Below are 25559 nucleotides of genomic sequence, written 5' to 3'. Positions count from 1 at the left end.
CCTCGACACAATCTTGTTTCTGAGCACTACGGACAATTCCTTCGACCTCATAGCTTGGTTTTCACTCTGACATGTACTGTCAACTGGGGAACCTTATATAGAAAGTTGTGTGCCTTTCCAAATCATGTCCAATCAATATAATTTACCACAGGTGGCCTCCAATCAAGTTGTAGAAACATCTCAAGGATGATTAATGGAAACAGGATGCACCTGAGCTCTTTCTCATAGCAAAGGGGCTGAATACTTATAGAAATACATGTTTCGCTTGTGGAAAAAGTCAAAGGGTCTGAATACCCGTCGGAGGTGCTGCATGTTTCCCATGCCAATAAAGTCCTTTGTAATGAATGGGGGGAGACAGAGAGAGACGGAGACAGAGAGAGACAGACAGACAGAGAGAGACAGACAGAGATTGGATCCCCTATTCCCTCAGCTAATAAATGCTGAGGGTGGGCCGTTTATGACACAGCCCGCTGATAGATTCTGGAGCAAGGCGGTTTGGAGCCCAAAGGATTCATTTATTCTCACCAGCTAAACCCACCTGGACTCTCACATTTATCTCTTTTTCTGTCGCCACACACACACACACACACACACACACGACTGCTATCTCTAATTTATCTACCCTGTTGAACACACACACACACACACTCTCTATCCTATTCCTCGCAATCTGCTTAGACACATTTATATGGCAGACACACACACACGGAGTGCTAGGACTGCTAACGCAGGTTGTTTTCTGAGCTGAGGATGAATTATTCAGTAACAGCTTCTACACTGAGGCTCAGCCCTATCTGACCCATCAGTATTAGTATCAACACTGACTCATCAGATGAACCACAACACTTAGCATGACAACCATACCTCAGATATTAGCTGTAAGCCCTCACAGCTTTATCTGGAACATAGAAACACATTAGATCAACTGTACCACCAACATGACCTTTCATAGCCTCAACCACTCCATCCCTACAACATTTACAGCAAATTTTCTCAAAGAGACACAACATATATAACCAATGAATTCACCCACTTTACCTGGCAGGGTCACAGTGTCAGATAGACACACACTCTATGACCACACAACCACAGCAGAGTGGAGGCAACAAACAAACACACAGCGTTGGGCTAGTCACCGAAAGGTTGACAATTCTAATCCCTGAGCGAACAAGGTGAAATATCTGTCGATGTGCCCTTAACCCTAATTGCTCCAGGGTCGCTGCTGATAATGGCAGACCCTGACTGTGCCTCCACTCTCCGAGAGAGTCCCAGGGAGAGCGGGATATGCAAAAAACACATTTCCAATACACATGTGTGAAACAGGACAAATATAAGCACCCACCAAACTATTATTACTATTATAATTATTATACAAACACTCATGTTTGTTTTACTATCCTAACCCTAACAATAATTGTAACCCTAAACCAAACACTTAAGCCTGAAATAGCCACTTCCTTTGTGGTGACCGGCAAAATGTCCACACCTGTCTGAATGTTCCTTGTTTTACTATCCTTGTGAGGACTTCTGGAAAGTAAAACCAAAACACACACAAGCGCACGCACACCTGGACCCAATTAAGAGTGAAAGCTCTATGCACTCTCTAATTAAAGGAAAACGCCACCCAAAAACAATCTTTTGGTATTTGCTTCATTAGTCCAATGTAGACATAGTCCCAACATGTTTTGCTTCATATGATGAATTCTGTATTTACATATCTTAATGGATGACAAGCAAAACATTGTGGGACAATTTCAACAATGGACTAATGAAACAAATACCAAAATAACACTTTGGAGTTTTCCTTTAAGTGGTCTAATGCTGAGTGTTCTATACAACGTCCTACACCAACCCCACAGTGACTGCCCCAGATAACCCCACAGTGACTGCCCCAGATAACCCCACAGTGACTGCCCCAGATAACCCCACAGTGACTGCCCCAGATAACCCCACAGTGACTGCCCCAGATAACCCCACAGTGACTGCCCCAGATAACCCCACAGTGACTGCCCCAGATAACCCCAGTGACTACTCCAGATAACCCCACAGTGACAACCCCACAGTGACTACCCCACAGTGACTACCCCAGATAACCCCACAGTGACTGCCCCAGATAACCCCGCAGTGACTACCCCAGATAACCCCACAGTGACTACCCCAGATAACCCCACAGTGACTACCCCAGATAACCCCACAGTGACTACCCCAGATAACTACCCCAGATAACCCCAGTGACTACCCCAGATAACCTCACAGTGACAACCTCACAGTGACTACCCCACAGTGACTACCCCAGATAACCCCACAGTGACTGCCCCAGATAGCCCCAGTGACTACCCCACAGTGACCACCCCAGATAACCCCACAGTGACAACCCCACAGTGACTACCCCAGATAACCCCACAGTGACTACCCCACAGTGACTACCCCAGATAACCCCACAGTGACTGCCCCAGATAGCCCCACAGTGACTGCCCCAGATAGCCCCACAGTGACTAACCCAGATAGCCCCACAGTGACTACCCCACAGTGACTGCCCCACATAGTCCCACAGTGACTGCCCCAGATAGTCCCACAGTGACTAACCCAGATAGCCCCACAGTGACTACCCCACAGTGACTAACCCAGATAGCCCCACAGTGACTAACCTGGGAATGGTCCCAGCACAAGAGAAAAAGTGTCAACAGAAGCCAGCTTGGATTTGGCTTCACTCCTATCAAATCCCATTGAGAGCATATATGCCATTGACAGATACACTTGAATTGTTGCATCTCATTGTGTTGTTGTCTTCCGGTGGCTAGCTAGCCAGCTAGGAAAAATTGGCCCTGCAACTTGTGGTAATTCTGTGGATCTAAATCAATAGTTGTTTAGTGGTCTGAAAATGTCAGAAATATTAACTTGCTTGACCACGCTGCAGGTCATGTAACTGTTACTGGACATGCAATATGCTTTGTGGACTTCACCGGACAGAGGTTGCTCTCCGGTTTTGTGATGAAACAAAGGTGTGGTTGAATGTATTATGCCAATGTGTCTTCTTATTGTCTAGGCCTTAGGCCTATATATCAACGTGTCAAGACATCTTATCTAACAGGTTATAGCGCAAACAACGCAGTTATCACAACACATACTGTAGGTTGTAATATGGCTTTGGGGAGCCTTCCCCAGTGATTTTACCCACACACCACTACTGCATGTGCCTTATTCAGTATTCAGTGAAAGTAAAGTCTGTTATTTACATTCCCTTTTGTGGTGTGACCTTGAGGTTTTGTCTGAGGGGATCTTTCCAGTAAAACTTCACCATCCTTGTCACATGACGTAGGGTGGGTCTGTCAGAGCTGTCGTCTGTCGTCTGTGCTGACGTGTTTAAATAAAGATTTAGAAAGAACAGACGCACACTGCTTACCTGGTGGGTCTCTGTGTGAACTAAAACAGAGAGGGACAGAGTCTCTACAGACACACGTCTCAGACACACACACACACACATAGTTCTCTGTGGAGTTGTCTGTGTTGCTGGGCTGAGAGGTAGTGATTCGGGAGCGGCCTTGTGGCTGTTGAGTTAGAGGTGATCTGGGAAGACTCTGCCTCAAATGGAACTGTCAATCAAACTATGGCCAGGGGACGGCTTTCTCTCCAAACTCTCATAGTCTCACGTCACAATTAGATGTTCATCCCCGTCTCTCAAATGACACATTTCAAAAGTGTTTAAGGTTAACTTTAGGCATTAATTACGAATTCTTAAGGTTAAGCATTCATTCCGAAAGGTTAAGGTGTGGGAAACTAAAACATGAAAAATAACTTTCTATTGCTGATACCAACATGCAGCCTTTAAAACCAGAGGCAGAAGCCCTCCCCATTCGAAACCTACTTGACGGCAACAGAGCTCACCGTTGCCCCTAGTGGCCAGTTCCCACATCATCTCCCGACGTACTCAGACATCGATGGACATTGAATACTGACAATTGTGATCTCCCAACCTTTACATTTACAGATAGCCAGGGGAAAGCTCCAACACTCAGACATAATTTACAAATAAAGCATGCGTGTTTAGTGAGTCCTCCAGATCAGAGGCAGTAGGGATGTTCTCTTGGTAAGTGCATGAATTAGATAATTTCCTGTCCTGCTAAGCATTCTAAATGTAACTTTTGGGTGTCGGGGAAAATGTATTGAGTAAAATGACAATATTTTCTTTAGGAATGTAGTGAAGTAAAAGTTGTCCAAAATATGAATAGTAAAGTACAGACCCCCCCCCCCCTCCCCTCCAAATACTTAAGTAGTACTTTAAAGTATTTTTACTTAAATACTTTACACCAGTGATAACAGCATTGCAAAGTCAGAGGATACCATTCATGATACCATCCACGACAGTAGTAAGAAACGATGCATGTCCCCACAGTCAGCATTAATCTCTTTATCTAGATACAGTTGAAGTCGGATGTTTACATACACCTTAGCCAAATACATTTAAACTCAGTTTTTCACAATTCCTGACATTTAATCCTAGTTAGAATTCCCTGTATTAGGTCAGTTAGGATCACCACTTTATTTTAAGAATGTGAAATGTCAGAATAATAGAAGCGAGAATGATTTATTTCAGCTTTTATTTATTTCATCACATTCCCAGTGGGTCAGAAGTTTACATACACTCAATTAGTATTTGGTAACATTGCCATTCAATTCTTTAACTTGGGTCAAACGTTTCAGGTAGCCTTCCACAAGCTTCCCACAATAAGTTGGGTGAATTTTGGACCATTCCTCCTGACAGAGCTGGTGTAACTGAGTCAGGTTTGTAGGCCTCCTTGCTTGAACACGCTTTTTCAGTTCTGCCCACAAATGTTCTATAGGATTGAGATCAGGGCTTTGTGAAAGCTACTCCAATACCTTGACTTTGTTGTCTTTAAGGCATTTGGCACAACTTTGGATGTATGCTTGGGGTCATTGTCTATTTGGAAGACCCATTTGCGACCAAGCTTTAACTTTCTGACTGATGTTTTGAGATGTTCGTTCATTATACCCACATCATTTATCTTCCTCATGATGCCATCTATTATGTGAAGTTCACCAGTCTATCCTGCAGAAAAGCACCCCCACAACATGATGCTGCCACCCCGTGCTTCACGTTTGGGATGGTGTTCTTCGGCTTGCAAGCCTCCCCCTTTTTCCTCCAAACATAACGATGGTCAATATGGCCAAACAGTTCTATTTGTGTTTCATCAGACCAGAGCACATTTCTCCAAAAATTACGATCTTTGTCCCCATGTGCAGTGGCGTCTTCCTTGCTGATGGGCCTTTCAGGTTATGTCGATATATGACTTGTTTACTGTGGATATAGATACTTTTGTACCTGTTTCCTCCAGCATCTGCACAAGGTCCTTTGCTGTTGTTCTAGGATTGATTTGCACTTTTCCCTCCAAAGTACATTCATCTTTAGGAGACAGAACACGTCTTTGTACAGATGAATGTGGTACCTTCAGGCGTTTGGAAATTGCTCCCAAGGATGAACCTGCCTTGTGGAGGTCTACAATAATTTTTCTGAGGTCTTGGCTGATTTCTTTTGATTTTCCCATGATGTCAAGCAAAGAGGCACCGAGTTAGAAGGTAGGCCTTGAAATACATCCACAGGTACACCTCCAATTGACTCAAATGATGTCAATTAGCCTATTAGAAGCTTCTAAAGCCATGACATAATTTTCTGGAATTTTCCAAGCTTTTTAAAGGCACAGTCAACTTAGTGTATGTAAACTTCTGACCCACTGGAATTGTGATACAGTGAATTATAAGTGAAATAATCTGTCTGTAAACAATTGTTGGAAAAATGACTTGTGCCATGCACAAAGTAGATGTCCTACCCGACTTGCAAAAATAATAGTTTGTTAAAACCTCTCTGGGATATTCTGGACGCAAGCGTCCCACCTAAACAACAGCCAGTGAAATTGCAGGGCGTCAAATTCAAAAGAACAGAAATCCCATAATTAAAATTCCTCAAACATACAAGTATTTTAACCAATTTTAAAGACAAACGTCTTGTAAATCCAGCCACAGTGTCCGATTTCAAAAAGGCTTTACAACGAAAGCAAACCAAACGATTATGTTTGGTCAGTACCTAGTCACAGAAAAACACAGCCATTTTTCCAGCCAAAGAGAGGAGTCACAAAAAGCAGAAATATAGATAAAATGAATCACTAACCTTTGATGATCTTCATCAGATGACACTCATAGGACTTCATATTACACAATACATGTATGTTTTGTTTGATAAAGTTCATTTTTATATCCAAAAATCTTAGTTTACATTGGCATTATGTTCAGTAGTTCCAAAACATCTGGTGATTTTGCAGAGAGCCACGTCAATTTACAGAAATACTCATAATAAACATTGCTAAGATATACAAGTGTTATGTATGGAATTTTAGATCCACTTCTCCTTAATGCAACCGCTGTGTCAGATTTCAAAAAAGCTTTACCGAAAAAGCACACCATGCAATAATCTGAGTACAGCGCTCAGACAACCAAACAAGCCATACAGATATCTGCCATGTTGTGGAGTCAACAGAAGTCAGAAATAGCATTATAAATATTCACTTACCTTTGATGATCTTCATCAGAATGCACTCCCAGGAATCCCAGTTCCACATCATTTATAATTTATGTCCTTTTTGTTTGCGCGTTTAATACACAATCCAAACTCACGACACGCGGGCAAGTCCAGGTGAAAGTTCAGATGCAAACTCTTATTACAGTTCGTAGAAACATGTCAAACGAAGTATAGAATCAATCTTTAGGATGTTTTGAACATAAATCTTCAATAATGTTTCAACCGGGGAATTCCTTTGTCTGTAGAAATGCAATGGAACAGAGCTAACTCTCACTTGAGCACGCGTGGTCAGCTCATGGCACTCTAGCAGACCTCTGACTCATTCAGCTCCCATTCCCCCCTGCTTCAGAGTAGAAGCATCAAACAAAGTTCTAAAGACTGTTGACATCTAGTGGAAGCCTTAGACTTGAAAAACTACAAACCTCAGATTTTCCACTTCCTGGTTGGATTTTTTCTCAGGTTTTTGCCTGCCATATGAGTTCTGTTATACTCACAGACATCATTCAAACAGTTTCAGAGTGTTTTCTATCCAAAGTTACTAATTATATGCATATTCTAGCTTTTAGGACTGAGTAGCAGGCAGTTTACTCAGGGCACCTTTTTATCCAAGCTACTCAATACTGTCCCCCCAGTCCCAAAGAAGTTAACAAGAAATTTGTGGAGTGGTTGAAAAACAAGTTTTAATGACTCCAACCTAAGTGTATGTAAACTTCCGACTTCAACTGTAGGAAAGGTCTTTAACTAGACAGGAAAGGTCTTTATCTCCTCCTGCCTCATTTCTTTCTCTTAGAGGAGATGAAGTATTCAGAACTCCAATAAAAACTCAAACACACGCCTCTTTTGTTTACTCTCGTGTCTCTGGTGGATATATGGTGTGTGTGTGGCTGTGGGTTTGTGTGTGTGTGTGTGTCTCTGATAGGATATATGGAGTGTGTGTGTGTGTGTTGGAGAACAAAAGGAAAACTTCAGAGCGTCTCATCTCAAAGCCTGACCTTTCCACTCCGCCGTTACCCAGCATTCCCTCTGCTCCGACGTGATGCTCATGCAGAGTGCTGCTGCTCTCCACACACACACTGGCATTTCAGAGGTCCAGTGTCCTCTAGCACCAGTCCTGACTAATCAGACTAAGTTTTTCAGGTGTGATTCACCAGAGATTACTACTTGACCAGAGGAAGCCTGTTATTATAGGTTACTTAAACTTCCCTTTATGATACTATTTCACTATCTGTGTGTGGACTGCCGATCCAGTGACAGAAGGGAGTGAGAAAAAGAAAGACTGACAGCAGCAACACCTGGAACCTGTCAAACCAACAGATATCACCATAGCTCGCTCTCTCTCTCTCTCTCATGTTAATGTAATCCAGTGTTTCATCTATGTTAATGTGAGGATGGCAGCAGATGGCCTAAGCTGAGAGGTTAATGCAGATACTGTCTGTCCTCCAGCCATATCTATTGACTGACACACACACGCGCACACACACACACACACACACACACACACACACACACACACACACACACACACACACGGAGGCTGGTGAGGGGAGGACGGTTCATATTAATGTCTTGGAACGGCGCAATGGAATGGCATCAAACACCTGGAAACCATGTGTTTGATGATGATCCTCAATAAAGGTGCCACCAACCTCCTGTGACACACACACGTTTGTCCTGCCAGCAGACACCTTATTCTGTACATCGCCTGTCCTTGACTGCAGTGTATGCATGTGTGTGTTCTGACCTTGAAGAGTGAGCGGCAGACGTATTCGTACACCATGCTCTTCAGACTGGCCTCCAGGGCTGCTATCCTGGCCTCCGTAGTCTCTGCCTCCTAGGGATGGGTGATAGATGGATGACAGCTGTCAGTTACATTGTAAAACAAACGAGTCACACGGCAGTGTGATTTATTTACCCTTCACAGCACTGTGATATATTTACCCTTCACAGCACTATGATATATTTACCCTTCACAGCACTATGATATATTTACTCTTCACAGCACTATGATATATTTACCCTTCACAGCACTGTGATATATTTACCCTTCACAGCACTGTGATATATTTACCCTTCACAGCACTATGATATATTTACCCTTCACAGCACTGTGATATATTTACCCTTCACAGCACTGTGATATATTTACCCTTCACAGCACTGTGATATATTCACCCTTCACAGCACTGTGATATATTTACCCTTCACAGCACTGTGATATATTTACCCTTCACAGCACTGTGATATATTTACCCTTCACAGCACTATGATATATTTACACTTTACGGCAGTGTGATATATTTACCCTTTACGGCAGTGTGATATATTTACCCTTCACAGCACTGTGATATATTTACCCTTCACAACACTGTGATATATTTACCCTTCACAGCACTGTGATATATTTACCCTTTACGGCAGTGTGATATATTTACCCTTCACGGCAGTGTGATATATTTACCCTTTACGGCAGTGTGATATATTTACCCTTCACAGCACTGTGATAGATTTACACTTCACAGCACTGTGATATATTTACCCTTCACAGCACTATGATATATTTACCCTTCACAGCACTGTGATATATTTACCCTTCACAGCACTGTGATATAGTTACCCTTCACAGCACTGTGATATATTCACCCTTCACACCACTGTGATATATTTACCCTTTACGGCAGTGTGATATATTTACCCTTTACGGCAGTGTGATATATTTACCCTTTACGGCAGTGTGATATATTTACCCTTCACAGCACTGTGATATATTTACCCTTCACAGCACTATGATATATTTACCCTTTACGGCAGTGTGATATATTTACCCTTCACGGCAGTGTGATATATTTATCCTTCACGGCAGTGTGATATATTTACCCTTCACGGCACTGTGATATATTTACCCTTCACAGCAGTGTGATATATTTACCCTTCACAGCAGTGTGATATATTTACCCTTCACAGCAGTGTGATATATTTACCCTTCACAGCACTGTGATATATTCACCCTTCACAGCACTGTGATATATTCACCCTTCACAGCACTGTGATATATTTACCCTTCACAGCACTATGATATATTTACCCTTCACAGCACTGTGATATATTTACCCTTCACAGCACTGTGATATATTTACCCTTCACAGCAGTGTGATATATTTACCCTTCACGGCAGTGTGATATATTTACCCTTCACGGCAGTGTGATTTATTGATGTGTTGAGGATGGGCCAATAGTGATAGTTATATGTGCTAAAAACATGGAAGATAGGTAGCAGAACTCTCTCACCCTATCCCCCCTCCTCTCCAGTCTCTCCACTCCCCCCTCCTCTCCAGTCTCTCCACTCCCCCCTCCTCTCCAGTCTCTCCACTCCCCCCTCCTCTCCAGTCTCTCCACTCCCCCCTGCTCTCCAGTCTCTCCACACCCCCCTCCTCTCCAGTCTCTCACCCTATCCCCCCTCCTCTCCAGTCTCTCCACTCCACCCCTCCTCTCCAGTCTCTCCACTCCCCCCTCCTCTCCAGTCTCTCCACTCCCCCTCCTCTCCAGTCCCTCCACTCCCCCTCCTCTCCCCCCTCCTCTCCAGTCTCTCCACTCCCCCTCCTCTCCAGTCGCTCCACTCCCCCCTCCTCTCCAGTCTCTCCACTCCCCCTCCTCTCCAGTCTCTCCACTCCCCCTCCTCTCCAGTCGCTCCACTCCCCCCTCCTCTCCAGTCTCTCCACTCCCCCCTCCTCTCCAGTCTCTCCACTCCCCCTCCTCTCCAGTCTCTCCACTCCCCCCTCCTCTCCAGTCTCTCCACTCCCCCTCCTCTCCAGTCTCTCCACTCCCCCTCCTCTCCAGTCTCTCCACTCCCCCTCCTCTCCAGTCTCTCCACTCCCCCCTCCTCTCCAGTCTCTCCACTCCCCCCTCCTCTCCAGTCTCTCCACTCCCCCCTCTCCAGTCTCTCCACTCCCCCTCCTCTCCAGTCTCTCCACTCCCCCCCTCTCCACTCCCCCTTCTCCCCCTCCTCTCCACTCCCCCTCCTCTCCAGTCTCTCCACTCCCCCTCCTCTCCAGTCTCTCCACTCCCCCCTCCTCTCCAGTCTCTCCACTCCCCCTCCTCTCCAGTCTCTCCACTCCCCCCTCCTCTCCAGGCTCTCCACTCCCCCCTCTCCAGGCTCTCCACTCCCCCCTCTCCAGTCTCTCCACTCCAGTCTCTCCACTCCCCCCCTCCTCTCCAGTCTCTCCACTCCAGTCTCTCCACTCCAGTCTCTCCACTCCCCCCCTCTCCAGTCTCTCCACTACCCCCCCTCTCCAGTCTCTCCACTCCCGCCCCCTCTCCACTCCCCCTCCTCTCCAGTCTCTCCACTCCCCCTCCACTCCAGTCTCTCCACTCCCCCCTCCTCTCCAGTCTCTCCACTCCAGTCTCTCCACTCCCCCCCCTCTCCAGTCTCTCCACTCCCCCCCTCTCCAGTCTCTCCACTTCCCCCCCCCCTCTCCAGTCTCTCCACTCCCCCTCCTCTCCAGTCTCTCCAGTCCCCCCTCCTCTCCAGTCTCTCCACTCCCCCTCCTTTCCAGTCTCTCCACTCCCCCCTCCTCTCCAGTCTCTCCACTCCCCCCTCCTCTCCAGTCTCTCAACTCCCCCCCTCCTCTCCAGTCTCTCCACTCCCCCCTCCTCTCCAGTCTCTCCACTCCCCCCTCCTCTCCAGTCTCTCCACTCCCCCCTCCTCTCCAGTCTCTCCACTCCCCCCTCCTCTCCAGTCTCTCCACTCTCCAGTCTCTCCACTCCCCCCCTCCTCTCCAGTCTCTCCACTCCCCCCTCCTCTCCAGTCTCTCCACTCCCCCTCCTCTCCAGTCTCTCTATTACCCCTCCTCACCAGTCTCTCCACTCCAGTCTCTCTATTACCCCTCCTCTCCAGTCTCTCCACTCCCCCTCCTCTCCAGTCTCTCTATTACCCCTCCTCTCCAGTCTCTCCACTCCCACTCCTCTCCAGTCTCTCTATTTACCCCTCCTCTCCAGTCTCTCCACTCTCCCCTCCTCTCCAGTCTCTCTATTACCCCTCCTCTCCAGTCTCTCCACTCCCCCCTCCTCTCCAGTCTCTCCACTCCCCCTCCTCTCCAGTCTCTCCACTCCCCCCTCCTCTCCAGTCTCTCCACTCCCCCTCCTCTCCAGTCTCTCCACTCCCCCCTCCTCTCCACTCCCCCCTCCTCTCCAGTCTCTCCACTCCCCCCTCCTCTCCAGTCTCTCCACTCCCCCCTCCTCTCCAGTCTCTCCACTCCCCCTCCTCTCCAGTCTCTCCACTCCCCCTCCGCTCCAGTCTCTCCACTCCCCCCTCCGCTCCAGTCTCTCCACTCCCCCCTCCTCTCCACTCCCCCCTCCTCTCCAGTCTCTCCACTCCCCCCTCTTCTCCAGTCTCTCTATTACCCCTCCTCTCCAGTCTCTCTATTACCCCTCCTCTCCAGTCTCTCTATTACCCCTCCTCTCCAGTCTCTCTATTACCCCTCCTCTCCAGTCTCTCTATTACCCCTCCTCTCCAGTCTCTCTATTACCCCTCCTCTCCAGTCTCTCTATTACCCCTCCTCTCCAGTCTCTATTACCCCTCCTCTCCAGTCTCTCTATTACCCCTCTTCTCCAGTCTCTCTATTACCCCTCCTCTCCAGTCTCTCTATTACCCCTCTTCTCCAGTCTCTCTATTACCCCTCCTCTCCAGTCTCTCTATTACCCCTCTTCTCCAGTCTCTCTATTCCCCCTCCTCTCCAGTCTCTCCACTCCCCCTCCTCTCCAGTCTCTCTATTCCTCCTCCTATAGTCCCTCTCTCTTCCCTGTGTGTAGAAAACACACCCATTACACGGTCTCCCCCTCTCTCTCATTCAGAGCACATCTCAATGGGAACACGACCGTCTGAAGGCCCCATCAACTGCAGTGCACGGACAGAACTAATTCTCCTCAATTACACACACACACTGACACACACACACACACACACACACACACACACACACACACACACACACACACACACACACACACACACACACACACACAATGTTTGAAGTTCTCCTTGAAGTGGCAGCTGGGTTGGGGGTCGCCAGTAAAGCTGTCAGAGAGGGTGTGGAATGGAGTCATCATAGGGAAGGGTGCAGGGTTAGAGCCTGCTCTGTCCAATTTCCACACATGCACACACACACACACACACACAAACAAACCATGTCATGTCCAATTACACCAAAGTCCCAAGGTATAGGGATCAGAGAAATAAATAAAGTAGAGAGAATCAAGCCAGGCCTCTCTCCCTTACTGCCTTCATCTCTATGACCTCAGTCTCTCCCTTACTGCCTTCATCTCTATGACCTCAGTATCTCTCCTCATCTCTCTCCCTTACTGCCTTCATCTCTATTCTCTATGACCTCAGTATCTCTCCTCATCTCTCTCCCTTACTGCCTTCATCTCTATTCTCTATGACCTCAGTATCTCTCCTCATCTCTCTCCCTTACTGCCTTCATCTCTATTCTCAATGACCTCAGTATCTCTCCCTTACTGCCTTCATCTCTATTCTCTATGACCTCAGTATCTCTCCTCATCTCTCTCCCTTACTGCCTTCATCTCTATTCTCTATGACCTCAGTATCTCTCCTCATCTCTCTCCCTTACTGCCTTCATCTCTATTCTCTATGACCTCAGTATCTCTCCTCATCTCTCTCCCTTGCTGCCTTCATCTCTATTCTCTATGACCTCAGTATCTCTCCTCATCTCTCTCCCTTACTGCCTTCATCTCTATTCTCTATGACCTCAGTATCTCTCCCTTACTGCCTTCATCTCTATTCTCTATGACCTCAGTATCTCTCCCTTACTGCCTTCATCTCTATTCTCTATGACCTCAGTATCTCTCCCTTACTGCCTTCATCTCTATTCTCTATGACCTCAGTATCTCTCCTCATCTCTCTCCCTTACTGCCTTCATCTCTATTCTCTATGACCTCCGTATCTCTCCTCATCTCTCCCCCTTACTGCCTTCATCTCATCTCTGAAACCATCTACCAATCAGAGATCATACATAGCTCACAGTACACACATACAAACACACAAACACACACACACACACACACACACACACAAGCCGAGAGAAATGTTCAGCGACTCAACTCATCCTGTTGTACAGTGTGTGAACTCCCTTTGGGGTGAGACTAAGCGCTAATTCCCCAAATCCCGTGGGTTCTCTTTGTAAACGGTGCCATCCAGGAATGTCGCCAAGCAGCAGCTGGTCACCGTAGCAACAGCCAGCCAAACTCTGTGTGTGTTTATTTCAGAAAATGGAAAGGTTGAGGTGGGCTGAGAAGATAAATATCTAGCAAATGGGAAAAACTGTGTGTGTGTGTGAGGGGCCAGTACTTCCTGATCCCATTATCCCACCATGACTACACCCAGTCCATCCTCATCCCATTATCCCACCATGACTACATCCCTCCAGATCCCATTATCATACCATGACTACACCCAGTACCTCCTGATCCCATTATCCCACCATGACTACACCCAGTACTTCCTGATCCCATTATCATACCATGACTACACCCAGTACTTCCTCATCCCATTATCATACCATGACTACACCCAGTACTTCCTGATACCATTATCATACCATGACTACACCCAGTACCTCCTGATCCCATTATCATACCATGACTACACCCAGTACCTCCTGATCCCATTATCCCACCATGACTACATCCCTCCAGATCCCATTATCATACCATGACTACACCCAGTACCTCCTGATCCCATTATCATACCATGACTACACCCAGTACCTCCTGATCACATTATCCCACCATGATGACACCCAGTACCTCCTGATCCCATTATCATACCATGACATCACCCAGTCTGATGGGAGGAGAGAGAAGTCTGATGGGAGGAGAGAGAGGTCTGATGGGAGGAGAGAGAGGAGTCTGATGGGAGGAGAGAGAGGTCTGATGGGAGGAGAGGGGAGTCTGATGGGAGGAGAGGGGAGTCTGATGGGAGGAGAGGGGAGTCTGATGGGAGGAGAGAGAGGTATGATGGGAGGAGAGAGAGGAGTCTGATGGGAGGAGAGAGAGGAGTCTGATGGGAGGTGAGGGGAGTCTGATGGGAGGTGAGAGAGGAGTCTGATGGGAGGAGAGAGAGAAGTCTGATAGGAGGAGAGCGGAGTCTGATGGGAGGAGAGAGAGGAGTCTGATGGGAGGAGAGAGAGGAGTCTGATGAGAGGAGAGAGAGGTCTGATGGGAGGTGAGAGATGTCTGATGGGAGGTGAGGGGAGTCTGATGGGAGGAGAGAGAGGTCTGATGGGAGGTGAGAGAGGTCTGATGGGAGGTGAGGGGAGTCTGATGGGAGGAGAGAGAGGTCTGATGGGAGGTGAGAGAGGTCTGATGGGAGATGAGAGAGGTCTGATGGGAGGTGAGAGAGGTCTGATGGGAGGAGAGAGAGGAGTCTGATGGGAAGAGAGGGGAGTCTGATGGGAAGAGAGGGGAGTCTGATGGGAGGAGAGAGAGGTCTGATGGGAAGAGAGGGGAGTATGATGGGAAGAGAGGGGAGTCTGATGGGAAGAGAGGGGAGTCTGATGGGAAGAGAGGGGAGTCTGATGGGAAGAGAGGGGAGTCTGATGGGAAGAGAGGGGAGGCTGATGGGAGGAGAGGGGAGGCTGATGGGAGGAGAGAGGGGTCTGATGGGAGGAGAGAGAGGTCTGATGGGAGGAGAGAGAGGTCGGATGGGAGGAGGGAGGGGTCTAATGGGAGGAGAGGGGTCTGATGGGAGGAGGGAGGGGTCTGATGGGAGGTGAGAGAGGGGTCTGATGGGAGGTGAGAGAGGGGTCTGATGGGAGGTGAGAGAGGTCTGATGGGAGGAGAGAGAGGTCTGATGGGAGGAGAGAGGAGTCTGATGGGAGGTGAGAGAGGTCTGATGGGAGGAGAGGGGAGTCTGATGGGAGGAGAGAGGTCTGATGGGAGGTGAGAGAGGTCTGATGGGAGGTGAGGGGAGTCTGATGGGAGGAGAGAGAGGTCTGATGGGAGGAGAGAGCAGTCTGATGGGAGGTGAGAGAGGTCTGATGGGAGGTGAGAGAAGAGTCTGATGGGAGGAGAGAGAGGAGTCTGATGGGAGGAGAGAGAGGAGTCTGATTGGGAGGAGAGGGGAGGCTGATGGGAGGAGAGAGGGGTCTGATGGGAGGAGAGAGAGGTCTGATGGGAGGAGAGAGAGGTCGGATGGGAGGAGGGAGGGGTCTAATGGGAGGAGAGGGGTCTGATGGGAGGAGGGAGGGGTCTGATGGGAGGTGAGAGAGGGGTCTGATGGGAGGTGAGAGAGGGGTCTGATGGGAGGTGAGAGAGGTCTGATGGGAGGAGAGAGGAGTCTGATGGGAGGAGAGAGGAGTCTGATGGGAGGTGAGAGAGGTCTGATGGGAGGAGAGGGGAGTCTGATGGGAGGAGAGAGGTCTGATGGGAGGTGAGAGAGGTCTGATGGGAGGTGAGGGGAGTCTGATGGGAGGAGAGAGAGGTCTGATGGGAGGAGAGAGCAGTCTGATGGGAGGTGAGAGAGGTCTGATGGGAGGTGAGAGAAGAGTCTGATGGGAGGAGAGAGAGGAGTCTGATGGGAGGAGAGAGAGGAGTCTGATTGGGAGGAGAGGGGAGTCTGATTGGGAGGAGAGGGGAGTCTGATTGGGAGGAGAGGGGAGTCTGATGGGAGGAGAGAGAGGAGTCTGATGGGAGGAGAGAGAGGAGTCTGATGGGAGGAGAGAGAGGAGTCTGATGGGAGGAGAGAGAGGAGTCTGATGGGTGGAGAGAGGAGTCTGATGGGAGGAGAGAGAGGAGTCTGATGGGAGGAGAGAGGAGTCTGATGGGAGGAGAGAGGAGTCTGATGGGAGGAGAGAGGAGTCTGATGGGAGGAGAGAGAGGTCTGATGGGAGGGGAGAGAGGTCTGATGGGAGGTGAGGGGAGTCTGATGGGAGGAGAGCGGAGTCTGATGGGAGGAGAGAGAGGTCTGATGGGAGGAGAGAGCAGTCTGATGGGAGGTGAGAGAGGTCTGATGGGAGGTGAGAGAGGAGTCTGATGGGAGGAGAGAGAGGAGTCTGATGGGAGGAGAGAGAGGTCTGATGGGAGGAGAGAGAGGTCTGATGGGAGGTGAGAGAGGTCTGATGGGAGGTGAGAGAGATCTGATGGGAGGTGAGAGAGGTCTGATGGGAGGTGAGAGAGGTCTGATGGGAGGTGAGGGGAGTCTGATGGGAAGAGAGGGGAGTCTGATGGGAGGAGAGGGGAGTCTGATGGGAGGAGAGAGAGGTCTGATGGGAGGAGAGGGGAGTCTGATGGGAGGAGAGAGAGGTCTGATGGGAGGAGAGTGGAGTCTGATGGAAGGAGAGAGGAGTCTGATGGGAGGAGAGAGAGGAGTCTGATGAGAGGAGAGAGAGGTCTGATGGGAGGAGAGAGAGGTCTGATGGGAGGAGAGAGAGGTCTGATGGGAGGTGAGGGGAGTCTGATGGGAGGAGAGAGAGGAGTCTGATGGGAGGAGAGAGAGGAGTCTGATGAGAGGAGAGAGAGGTCTGATGGGAGGAGAGAGGAGTCTGATGGGAGGAGAGAGAGGTCTGATGGGAGGTGAGAGAGGTCTGATGGGAGGAGAGAGAGGAGTCTGATGGGAGGAGAGAGAGGTCTGATGGGAGGTGAGAGAGGTCTGATGGGAGGTGAGAGCGGTCTGATGGGAGGTGAGAGAGGAGTCTGATGGGAGGAGAGAGAGGAGTCTGATGGGAGGAGAGAGAGGTCTGATGGGAGGAGAGAGAGGTCTGATGGGAGGAGAGAGAGGTCTGATGGGAGGTGAGAGAGGTCTGATGGAGGTGAGAGAGATCTGATGGGAGGTGAGAGAGGTCTGATGGGAGGTGAGAGAGGTCTGATGGGAGGTGAGGGGAGTCTGATGGGAAGAGAGTGGAGTCTGATGGGAGGAGAGGGGAGTCTGATGGGAGGAGAGAGAGGTCTGATGGGAGGAGAGGGGAGTCTGATGGGAGGAGAGAGAGGTCTGATGGGAGGAGAGTGGAGTCTGATGGAAGGAGAGAGGAGTCTGATGGGAGGAGAGAGAGGAGTCTGATGAGAGGAGAGAGAGGTCTGATGGGAGGAGAGAGAGGTCTGATGGGAGGAGAGAGAGGTCTGATGGGAGGTGAGGGGAGTCTGATGGGAGGAGAGAGAGGAGTCTGATGGGAGGAGAGAGAGGAGTCTGATGAGAGGAGAGAGAGGTCTGATGGGAGGAGAGAGGAGTCTGATGGGAGGAGAGAGAGGTCTGATGGGAGGTGAGAGAGGTCTGATGGGAGGAGAGAGAGGAGTCTGATGGGAGGAGAGAGAGGTCTGATGGGAGGTGAGAGAGGTCTGATGGGAGGTGAGAGCGGTCTGATGGGAGGTGAGAGAGGTATGATTGGGAGGTGAGAGAGGTCTGATGGGAGGTGAGGGGAGTCTGATGGGAAGAGAGGGGAGTCTGATGGGAGGTGAGGGGAGTCTGATGGGAGGAGAGCGGAGTCTGATTGGGAGGAGAGAGAGGTCTGATGGGAGGTGAGAGAGGTCTGATGGGAGGTGAGAGAAGTCTGATGGGAGGAGAGGGGAGTCTGATTGGGAGGAGAGGGGAGTCTGATTGGGAGGAGAGGGAGTCTGATGGGAGGAGAGAGAGGAGTCTGATGGGAGGAGAGAGAGGAGTCTGATGGGAGGAGAGAGAGGAGTCTGATGGGAGGAGAGAGAGGAGTCTGGTGGGAGGTGAGGGGAGTCTGATGGGAGGAGAGAGAGGTCTGTGGGGAGGTGAGAGAGAGGTCTGTGGGGAGGTGAGAGAGGTCTGATGGGAGGTTGAGAGAGGTTTGATGGGAGGAGAGAGAGGAGTCTGATGAGAGGAGAGGGAGGTTTGATGGGAGGAGAGGGGAGTCTGATGGGAGGAGAAGTCTGATGGGAGGTGAGAGAGGTCTGATGGAGGTGAGAGAGGTCTGATGGGAGGTGAGAGAGGTCTGATGGGAGGGTGAGGAGAGGTCTGATGGGAGGTGAGAGAGGTCTGATGGGAGGTGAGAGAGGTTTGATGGGAGGAGAGAGAGGAGTCTGATGAGAGGAGAGAGAGGTTTGATGGGAGGAGAGAGAGGAGTCTGATGAGAGGAGAGAGAGGTTTGATGGGAGGAGAGAGAGGAGTCTGATGGGAGGTGAGGGGAGTCTGATGGGAGGTGAGAGAGGTCTGATGGGAGGTGAGAGAGGTCTGATGGGAGGTGAGAGAGGGTCTGATGGGAGGTGAGAGAGGTCTGATGGGAGGAGAGAGAGGTCTGATGGGAGGTGAGAGAGGTCTGATGGGAGGTGAGAGAGGTCTGATGGGAGGTGAGAGAGGTCTGATGGGAGGTGAGAGAGGTCTGATGGGGAGGTGAGAGAGGTCTGATGGGAGGTGAGAGAGGTCTGATGGGAGGTGAGAGAGGTCTGATGGGAGGTGAGAGAGGTCTGATGGAGGTGAGAGAGGTCTGATGGGAGGAGAGGGGAGTCTGATGGGAGGGGAGAGAGGAGGTCTGATGGGAAGAGAGGGGAGTCTGATGGGAGGAGAGGGGAGTCTGATGGGAGGAGAGAGAGGTCTGATGGAGGAGAGAGGAGTCTGATGGGAGGAGAGAGGAGTCTGATGGGAGGTGAGAGAGGTCTGATGGGAGGAGAGGGGAGTCTGATGGGAGGAGAGAGGTCTGATGGGAGGTGAGAGAGGTCTGATGGGAGTCTGATGGGAGGAGAGAGAGGTCTGATGGGAGGAGAGAGCAGTCTGATGGGAGGTGAGAGAGGTCTTGAATGGGAGGTGAGAGAAGAGTCTGATGGGAGGAGAGAGAGGAGTCTGATGGGAGGAGAGAGAGGAGTCTGATTGGGAGGAGAGGGGAGTCTGATTGGAGGAGGAGAGGGGAGTCTGATTGGGAGGAGAGGGGAGTCTGATGGAGGAGAGAGAGGAGTCTGATGGGAGGAGAGAGAGGAGTCTGATGGGAGGTGAGAGAGGGGTCTGATGGGGAGGTGAGAGAGGTCTGATGGGAGGAGAGAGGAGTCTGATGGGAGGAGAGAGGAGTCTGATGGGAGGTGAGAGAGGTCTGATGGGAGGAGAGGGGAGTCTGATGGGAGGAGAGAGGTCTGATGGGAGGTGAGAGAGGTCTGATGGGAGGTGAGGGGAGTCTGATGGGAGGAGAGAGAGGTCTGATGGGAGGAGAGAGCAGTCTGATGGGAGGTGAGAGAGGTCTGATGGGAGGTGAGAGAAGAGTCTGATGGGAGGAGAGAGAGGAGTCTGATGGGAGGAGAGAGAGGAGTCTGATTGGGAGGAGAGGGGAGTCTGATTGGGAGGAGAGGGAGTCTGATTGGGAGGAGAGGGGAGTCTGATGGGAGGAGAGAGAGGAGTCTGATGGGAGGAGAGAGAGGAGTCTGATGGGAGGAGAGAGAGGAGTCTGATGGGAGGAGAGAGAGGAGTCCTGATGGGTGGAGAGAGGAGTCTGATGGGAGGAGAGAGAGGAGTCTGATGGGAGGAGAGAGGAGTCTGATGGGAGGAGAGAGGAGTCTGATGGGAGGAGAGAGGAGTCTGATGGGAGGAGAGAGAGGTCTGATGGGAGGGGAGAGAGGTCTGATGGGAGGTGAGGGGAGTCTGATGGGAGGAGAGCGGAGTCTGATGGGAGGAGAGAGAGGTCTGATGGGAGGAGAGAGCAGTCTGATGGTAGGTGAGAGAGGTCTGATGGGAGGTGAGAGAGGAGTCTGATGGGAGGAGAGAGAGGAGTCTGATGGGAGGAGAGAGAGGTCTGATGGGAGGAGAGAGAGGTCTGATGGGAGGTGAGAGAGGTCTGATGGGAGGTGAGAGAGATCTGATGGGAGGTGAGAGAGGTCTGATGGGAGGTGAGAGAGGTCTGATGGGAGGTGAGGGGAGTCTGATGGGAAGAGAGGGGAGTCTGATGGGAGGAGAGGGGAGTCTGATGGGAGGAGAGAGAGGTCTGATGGGAGGAGAGGGGAGTCTGATGGGAGGAGAGAGAGGTCTGATGGGAGGAGAGTGGAGTCTGATGGAAGGAGAGAGGAGTCTGATGGGAGGAGAGAGAGGAGTCTGATGAGAGGAGAGAGAGGTCTGATGGGAGGAGAGAGAGGTCTGATGGGAGGAGAGAGAGGTCTGATGGGAGGTGAGGGGAGTCTGATGGGAGGAGAGAGAGGAGTCTGATGGGAGGAGAGAGAGGGAGTCTGATGAGAGGAGAGAGGTCTGATGGAGGAGAGAGGAGTCTGATGGGAGGAGAGAGAGGTCTGATGGGAGGTGAGAGAGGAGTCTGATGGGAGGAGAGAGGAGTCTGATGGGAGGAGAGAGAGGTCTGATGGGAGGTGAGAGAGGTCTGATGGGAGGTGAGAGCGGTCTGATGGGAGGTGAGAGAGGAGTCTGATGGGAGGAGAGAGAGGAGTCTGATGGGAGGAGAGAGGTCTGATGGGAGGTGAGAGAGGTCTGATGGGAGTCTGATGGGAGGAGAGAGAGGTCTGATGGGAGGAGAGAGCAGTCTGATGGGAGGTGAGAGAGGTCTGATGGGAGGGTGAGAGAGGAGTCTGATGGGAGGAGAGAGAGGAGTCTGATGGGAGGAGAGAGAGGAGTCTGATTGGGAGGAGAGGGAGTCTGATTGGGAGGAGAGGGGAGTCTGATTGGGAGGAGAGGGGAGTCTGATGGGAGGAGAGAGAGGAGTCTGATGGGAGGAGAGAGAGGAGTCTGATGGGAGGTGAGAGAGGGGTCTGATGGGAGGTGAGAGAGGTCTGATGGGAGGAGAGAGGAGTCTGATGGAGGAGAGAGGAGTCTGATGGGAGGTGAGAGAGGTCTGATGGAGGAGAGGGAGTCTGATGGGAGGAGAGAGTCTGATGGGAGGTGAGAGAGGTCTGATGGGAGGTGAGGGGAGTCTGATGGGAGGAGAGAGAGGTCTGATGGGAGGAGAGAGCAGTCTGATGGGAGGTGAGAGAGGTCTGATGGGAGGTGAGAGAAGAGTCTGATGGAGGAGAGAGAGGAGTCTGATTGGGAGGAGAGGGAGTCTGATTGGAGGAGAGGGGAGTCTGATTGGGAGGAGAGGGGAGTCTGATGGGAGGAGAGAGAGGAGTCTGATGGGAGAGAGAGGAGTCTGATGGGAGGAGAGAGAGGAGTCTGATGGGAGGAGAGAGGGAGTCTGATGGGAGGAGAGAGGAGTCTGATGGGTGGAGAGAGGAGTCTGATGGGAGGAGAGAGGAGTCTGATGGGAGGAGAGAGAGGTCTGATGGGAGGAGAGAGAGGTCTGATGGGAGGTGAGGGAGTCTGATGGGAGGAGAGCGGAGTCTGATGGAGGAGAGAGAGGTCTGATGGGAGGAGAGAGCAGTCTGATGGGAGGTGAGAGATGGTCTGATGGGAGGGTGAGAGAGAGTCTGATGGGAGGAGAGAGAGGAGTCTGATGGGAGGAGAGAGAGGTCTGATGGGAGGAAGAGAGGTCTGATGGGAGGTGAGAGAGGTCTGATGGGAGTGAGAGAGATCTGATGGGAGGTGAGAGAGGTCTGATGGGAGGTGAGAGAGGTCTGATGGGAGGTGAGGGAGTCTGATGGAAGAGAGGGGAGTCTGATGGGAGGAGAGGAGTCTGATGGGAGGAGAGAGAGGTCTGATGGGAGGAGAGGGGAGTCTGATGGGAGGAGAGAGAGGTTTGATGGGAGGAGAGTGGAGTCTGATGGGAAGAGGAGGAGTCTGATGGGAGGAGAGAGAGGAGTCTGATGAGAGGAGAGAGAGGTCTGATGGGAGGAGAGAGAGGTCTGATGGGAGGAGAGAGAGGTCTGATGGGAGGTGAGGGAGTCTGATGGGAGAGAGAGAGGAGTCTGATGGGAGGAGAGAGAGAGNGGAGAGAGGTCTGATGGGAGGTGAGGGGATCTGATGGTAGAGGAGCGGAGTCTGATGGGAGGAGAGAGAGGTCTGAGGGAGGAGAGAGCAGTCTGATGGAGGTGAGAGAGGTCTGATGGGAGGTGAGAGAGGAGTCTGATGGAGTAAGAGAGGAGTCTGATGGGAGAATAGAGGTCTAAAGGGAGGAGAGAGAGGTCTGATGGGAGGTGGGAGAGTTCTGATGGGAGGTGAGAGAGATCTGATGGAGGTGAGAGAGGTCTGATGGGAGGTGAGAGAGTCTGATGGGAGTGAGGGGTTCTGATGGGTGAGAGAGGGGAGTCTTGATGGGAGGAGAGGGAGTCTGATGGGAGGAGAGAGAGTTCTGATGGGAGGAGAGGGGAGTCTGATGGGAGGAGAGAGAGGTCTGATGGAGGAGAGTGGAGTCTGATGGAAGGAGAGAGAGTCTGATGGGGAGAGAGAGGAGTCTGATGAGAGGAGAGAGAGGTCTGGATGGGAGGAGAGAGAGGTCTGATGGAGGAGAGAGAGAGTCTGATGGGAGTTAGGGAGTCTGAGGAAGAGAGAGAGGAGTCTGATGGAGGAGAAGAGGAGTCTGATGGGAGAGAGAGCGGAGTCTGATGGGAGGAGAGAGAGGTCTGATGGGAGGTGAGAGAGGTCTGATGGAGGTGAGAGAAGTCTGATGGAGGAGAGGGGAGTCTGATTGGGAGTAGAGGGGAGTCTGATTGGGGAGAGGGGAGTCATAATTGGGAGGAGAGGGAGTCTGATGGGAGGAGAGAGAGTCTTCTGTTGGAGGAGAGAGAGAGTCTATGGGAGGAGAGAGGTGAGTCTGATGGGAAGGAGAGAGAGGAGTCTGATGGGAGGTGAGGGAGTCTGATGGGAGGAGAGAGAAGGTCTGTTGGGGGAGAGAGAGGTGTTGTGGGGAGGTGAGAGAGGTCTGATGGAGGTGAGAGAGGTTTGATGGGAGGAGAGAGAGGAGTCTGATGAGAGGAGAGAGAGGTTTGATGGGAGGAGAGGGGAGTCTGATGGGAGGAGAGAGGTCTGATGGGAGGTGAGAGAGGTCTGATGGGAGGTGAGAGAGGTCTGATGGGAGGTGAGAGAGGTCTGATGGGAGGTGAGAGAGGTCTGATGGGAGGTGAGAGAGGTTTGATGGGAGGAGAGAGAGGAGTCTGATGAGAGGAGAGAGAGGTTTGATGGGAGGAGAGAGAGGAGTCTGATGATAGGAGAGAGAGGTTTGATGGATGAGAGAGAGAGGAGTCTGATGGGAGGTGAGGGGAGTCTGATGGGAGGAGAGAGAGGTCTGATGGGAGGTGAGAGAGGTCTGATGGGAGGTGAGAGAGGTCTGATGGGAGTGAGAGAGGTCTGATGGGAGGTGAAGGGTCTGATGGGTAGGTGAGAGAGGTCTGATTGGGAGGTGAGAGAGGGTCTGATGGGAGGTTAGAGAGGTCTATGGAGAGTTGAGAGAGGTCTGATGGGAGTGAGAGAGTCTGATGGAGGTGAGAGAGGTCTGAGGGAGGTGATAGAGGTCTGATGGAGGTGAGAGAGGTCTGATGGGAGATAGGGGAGTCTGATGGGAGGGAGAGAGGAGTCTGATGGGAAGAGAGGGGAGTCTGATGGGAGGAGAGGGAGTCTGATGGGGAGAGAGAGGTCGGATGGGAGATGAGGGGAGTCTGATGGAGGGAGAGGGAGTCTGATGGGAAGAGAGGGGAGTCTGAGGGTAATAGAGGGGAGACTGATGGAGGAGAGGGGAGACTGATGGAGGAGAGGGGAGTCTGATGGGAGGAGAGGGGAGTCTGATGGGAAGAGAGGGGAGTCTGATGGGAGGAAGTGAGTCTGATGGGAGGAGAGAGAGGTCTGATGGGAGGAGAGAGAGGTCTGATGGGAGGTGAGAGGAGTCTGATTGGAGGTGAGAGAGGTCTGATGGGAGGAAGATCGGTCTGATGAGAGGAGAGAGGAGTCTGATGGAGGTGAGAGAGGTCTGATTGGAGGAGAGAGAGGAGTCTGATGGAGGAGAGAGAGGAGTCTATGATGGGAGGAGAGAGAGGAGTCTGATGGGAGGAGAGAGAGGAGTCTGATGGGAGGTGAGGGGAGTCTGATGGGAGGAGAGAGAGGTCTGTGGGGAGGAGAGAGGTCTGTGGGAGGGTGAATGAGGTCTGATGGGAGGTGAGAGAAGTTTGATGGGAGGAGAGAGAAGTCTGATGAGGGAGAGAGAGGTTTTGATGGGAGGAGAGGGGAGTCTGATGGGAGGAGAGAGTCTGATGGGAGGTGAGAGAGGTCTGATGGAGGTGAGAGAGGTCTGATGGGAGTGAGAGAGTCTGATGGGAGGTGGAGAGTCTGATGGAGGTAGAGAGGTCTGATGGGAGGTGAGAGAGGTTTGATGGGAGGAGAGAGAGGAGTCTGATGAGCAGGAAAGAGAGTTTGATGGGGAGAGGAGAGGAGATCTGATGAGAGGGAAAGAGGTTTGATGGGAGGAGAGAAGGAGTCTGATGGGAGTGAGGGGAGTCTGATGGGAGGAGAGAGAGGTCTGAGGAGGAGGTGAGAGAGGTCTGATGGGAGGTGAGAGAGGTCTGATGGGAGGTGAGAGAGGTCTGATGGGAGGTGAGAGAGGTCTGATGGAGGTGAGAGAGTTCTGATGGGAGGTGAGAGAGGTCTGATGGGAGGTGAGAGAGGTCTGATGGGGAGGTGAAGAGGGTCTGATGGGAGGTGAGAGAGGTCTGATGGGAGGTGAGAGAGGTCTGATGGGAGGTGAGAGAGGTCTGATGGAGGGTGAGAGAGTCTGATGGAGGTGATTGAGAGGTCTGATGGGAGGTGAGAGAGGTCTGATGGGAGGAGAGGGAGTCTGATGGGAGGGGAGAGAGGAGTCTGATGGGAGAAGGAGGATTCTGATGGGAGTAGAGGGGAGTCTGATGGAGGAGAGAGAGGTCTGATGGGAGATGAGGGGAGTCTGATGGGAGGAGAGGGGAGTCTGATGGGAAGAGAGGGGAGTCTGATTGGGAGGAGAGGGGAGTCTGATGGGAGGAGAGAGGAGTCTGATGGGAGGAGAGAGAGGAGTCTGATGGGAGGAGAGAGAGGAGTCTGATGGGAGAGAGAGAGGAGTCTGATGGGAGGTGAGGGGAGTCTGATGGAGAGAGAGAGGTCTGTGGGGAGAGAGAGAGT

At 51.1% G+C, this 25559-nt stretch overlaps 1 protein-coding gene across 1 annotated transcript in view; it reads right to left on the bottom strand.

Moving 5' to 3' along the window:
* dync2h1 (dynein cytoplasmic 2 heavy chain 1) overlaps nt 1–25559 on the bottom strand; it is a 271861-nt gene that overhangs the window by 109448 nt on the left and 136854 nt on the right. Inside the window, 1 exon segment of the mRNA XM_031795429.1 lies at nt 8334–8423. Coding sequence (XP_031651289.1) covers nt 8334–8423 — 90 coding nt within the window.

This window comes from Oncorhynchus kisutch, linkage group LG18 (genome assembly GCF_002021735.2).
Source record: "Oncorhynchus kisutch isolate 150728-3 linkage group LG18, Okis_V2, whole genome shotgun sequence".
In the NCBI taxonomy this organism is placed as follows: domain Eukaryota; kingdom Metazoa; phylum Chordata; class Actinopteri; order Salmoniformes; family Salmonidae; genus Oncorhynchus; species Oncorhynchus kisutch.
Note: the sequence above shows the minus strand (reverse complement) of the source record. Positions and strands in the feature narration are given on the sequence as shown.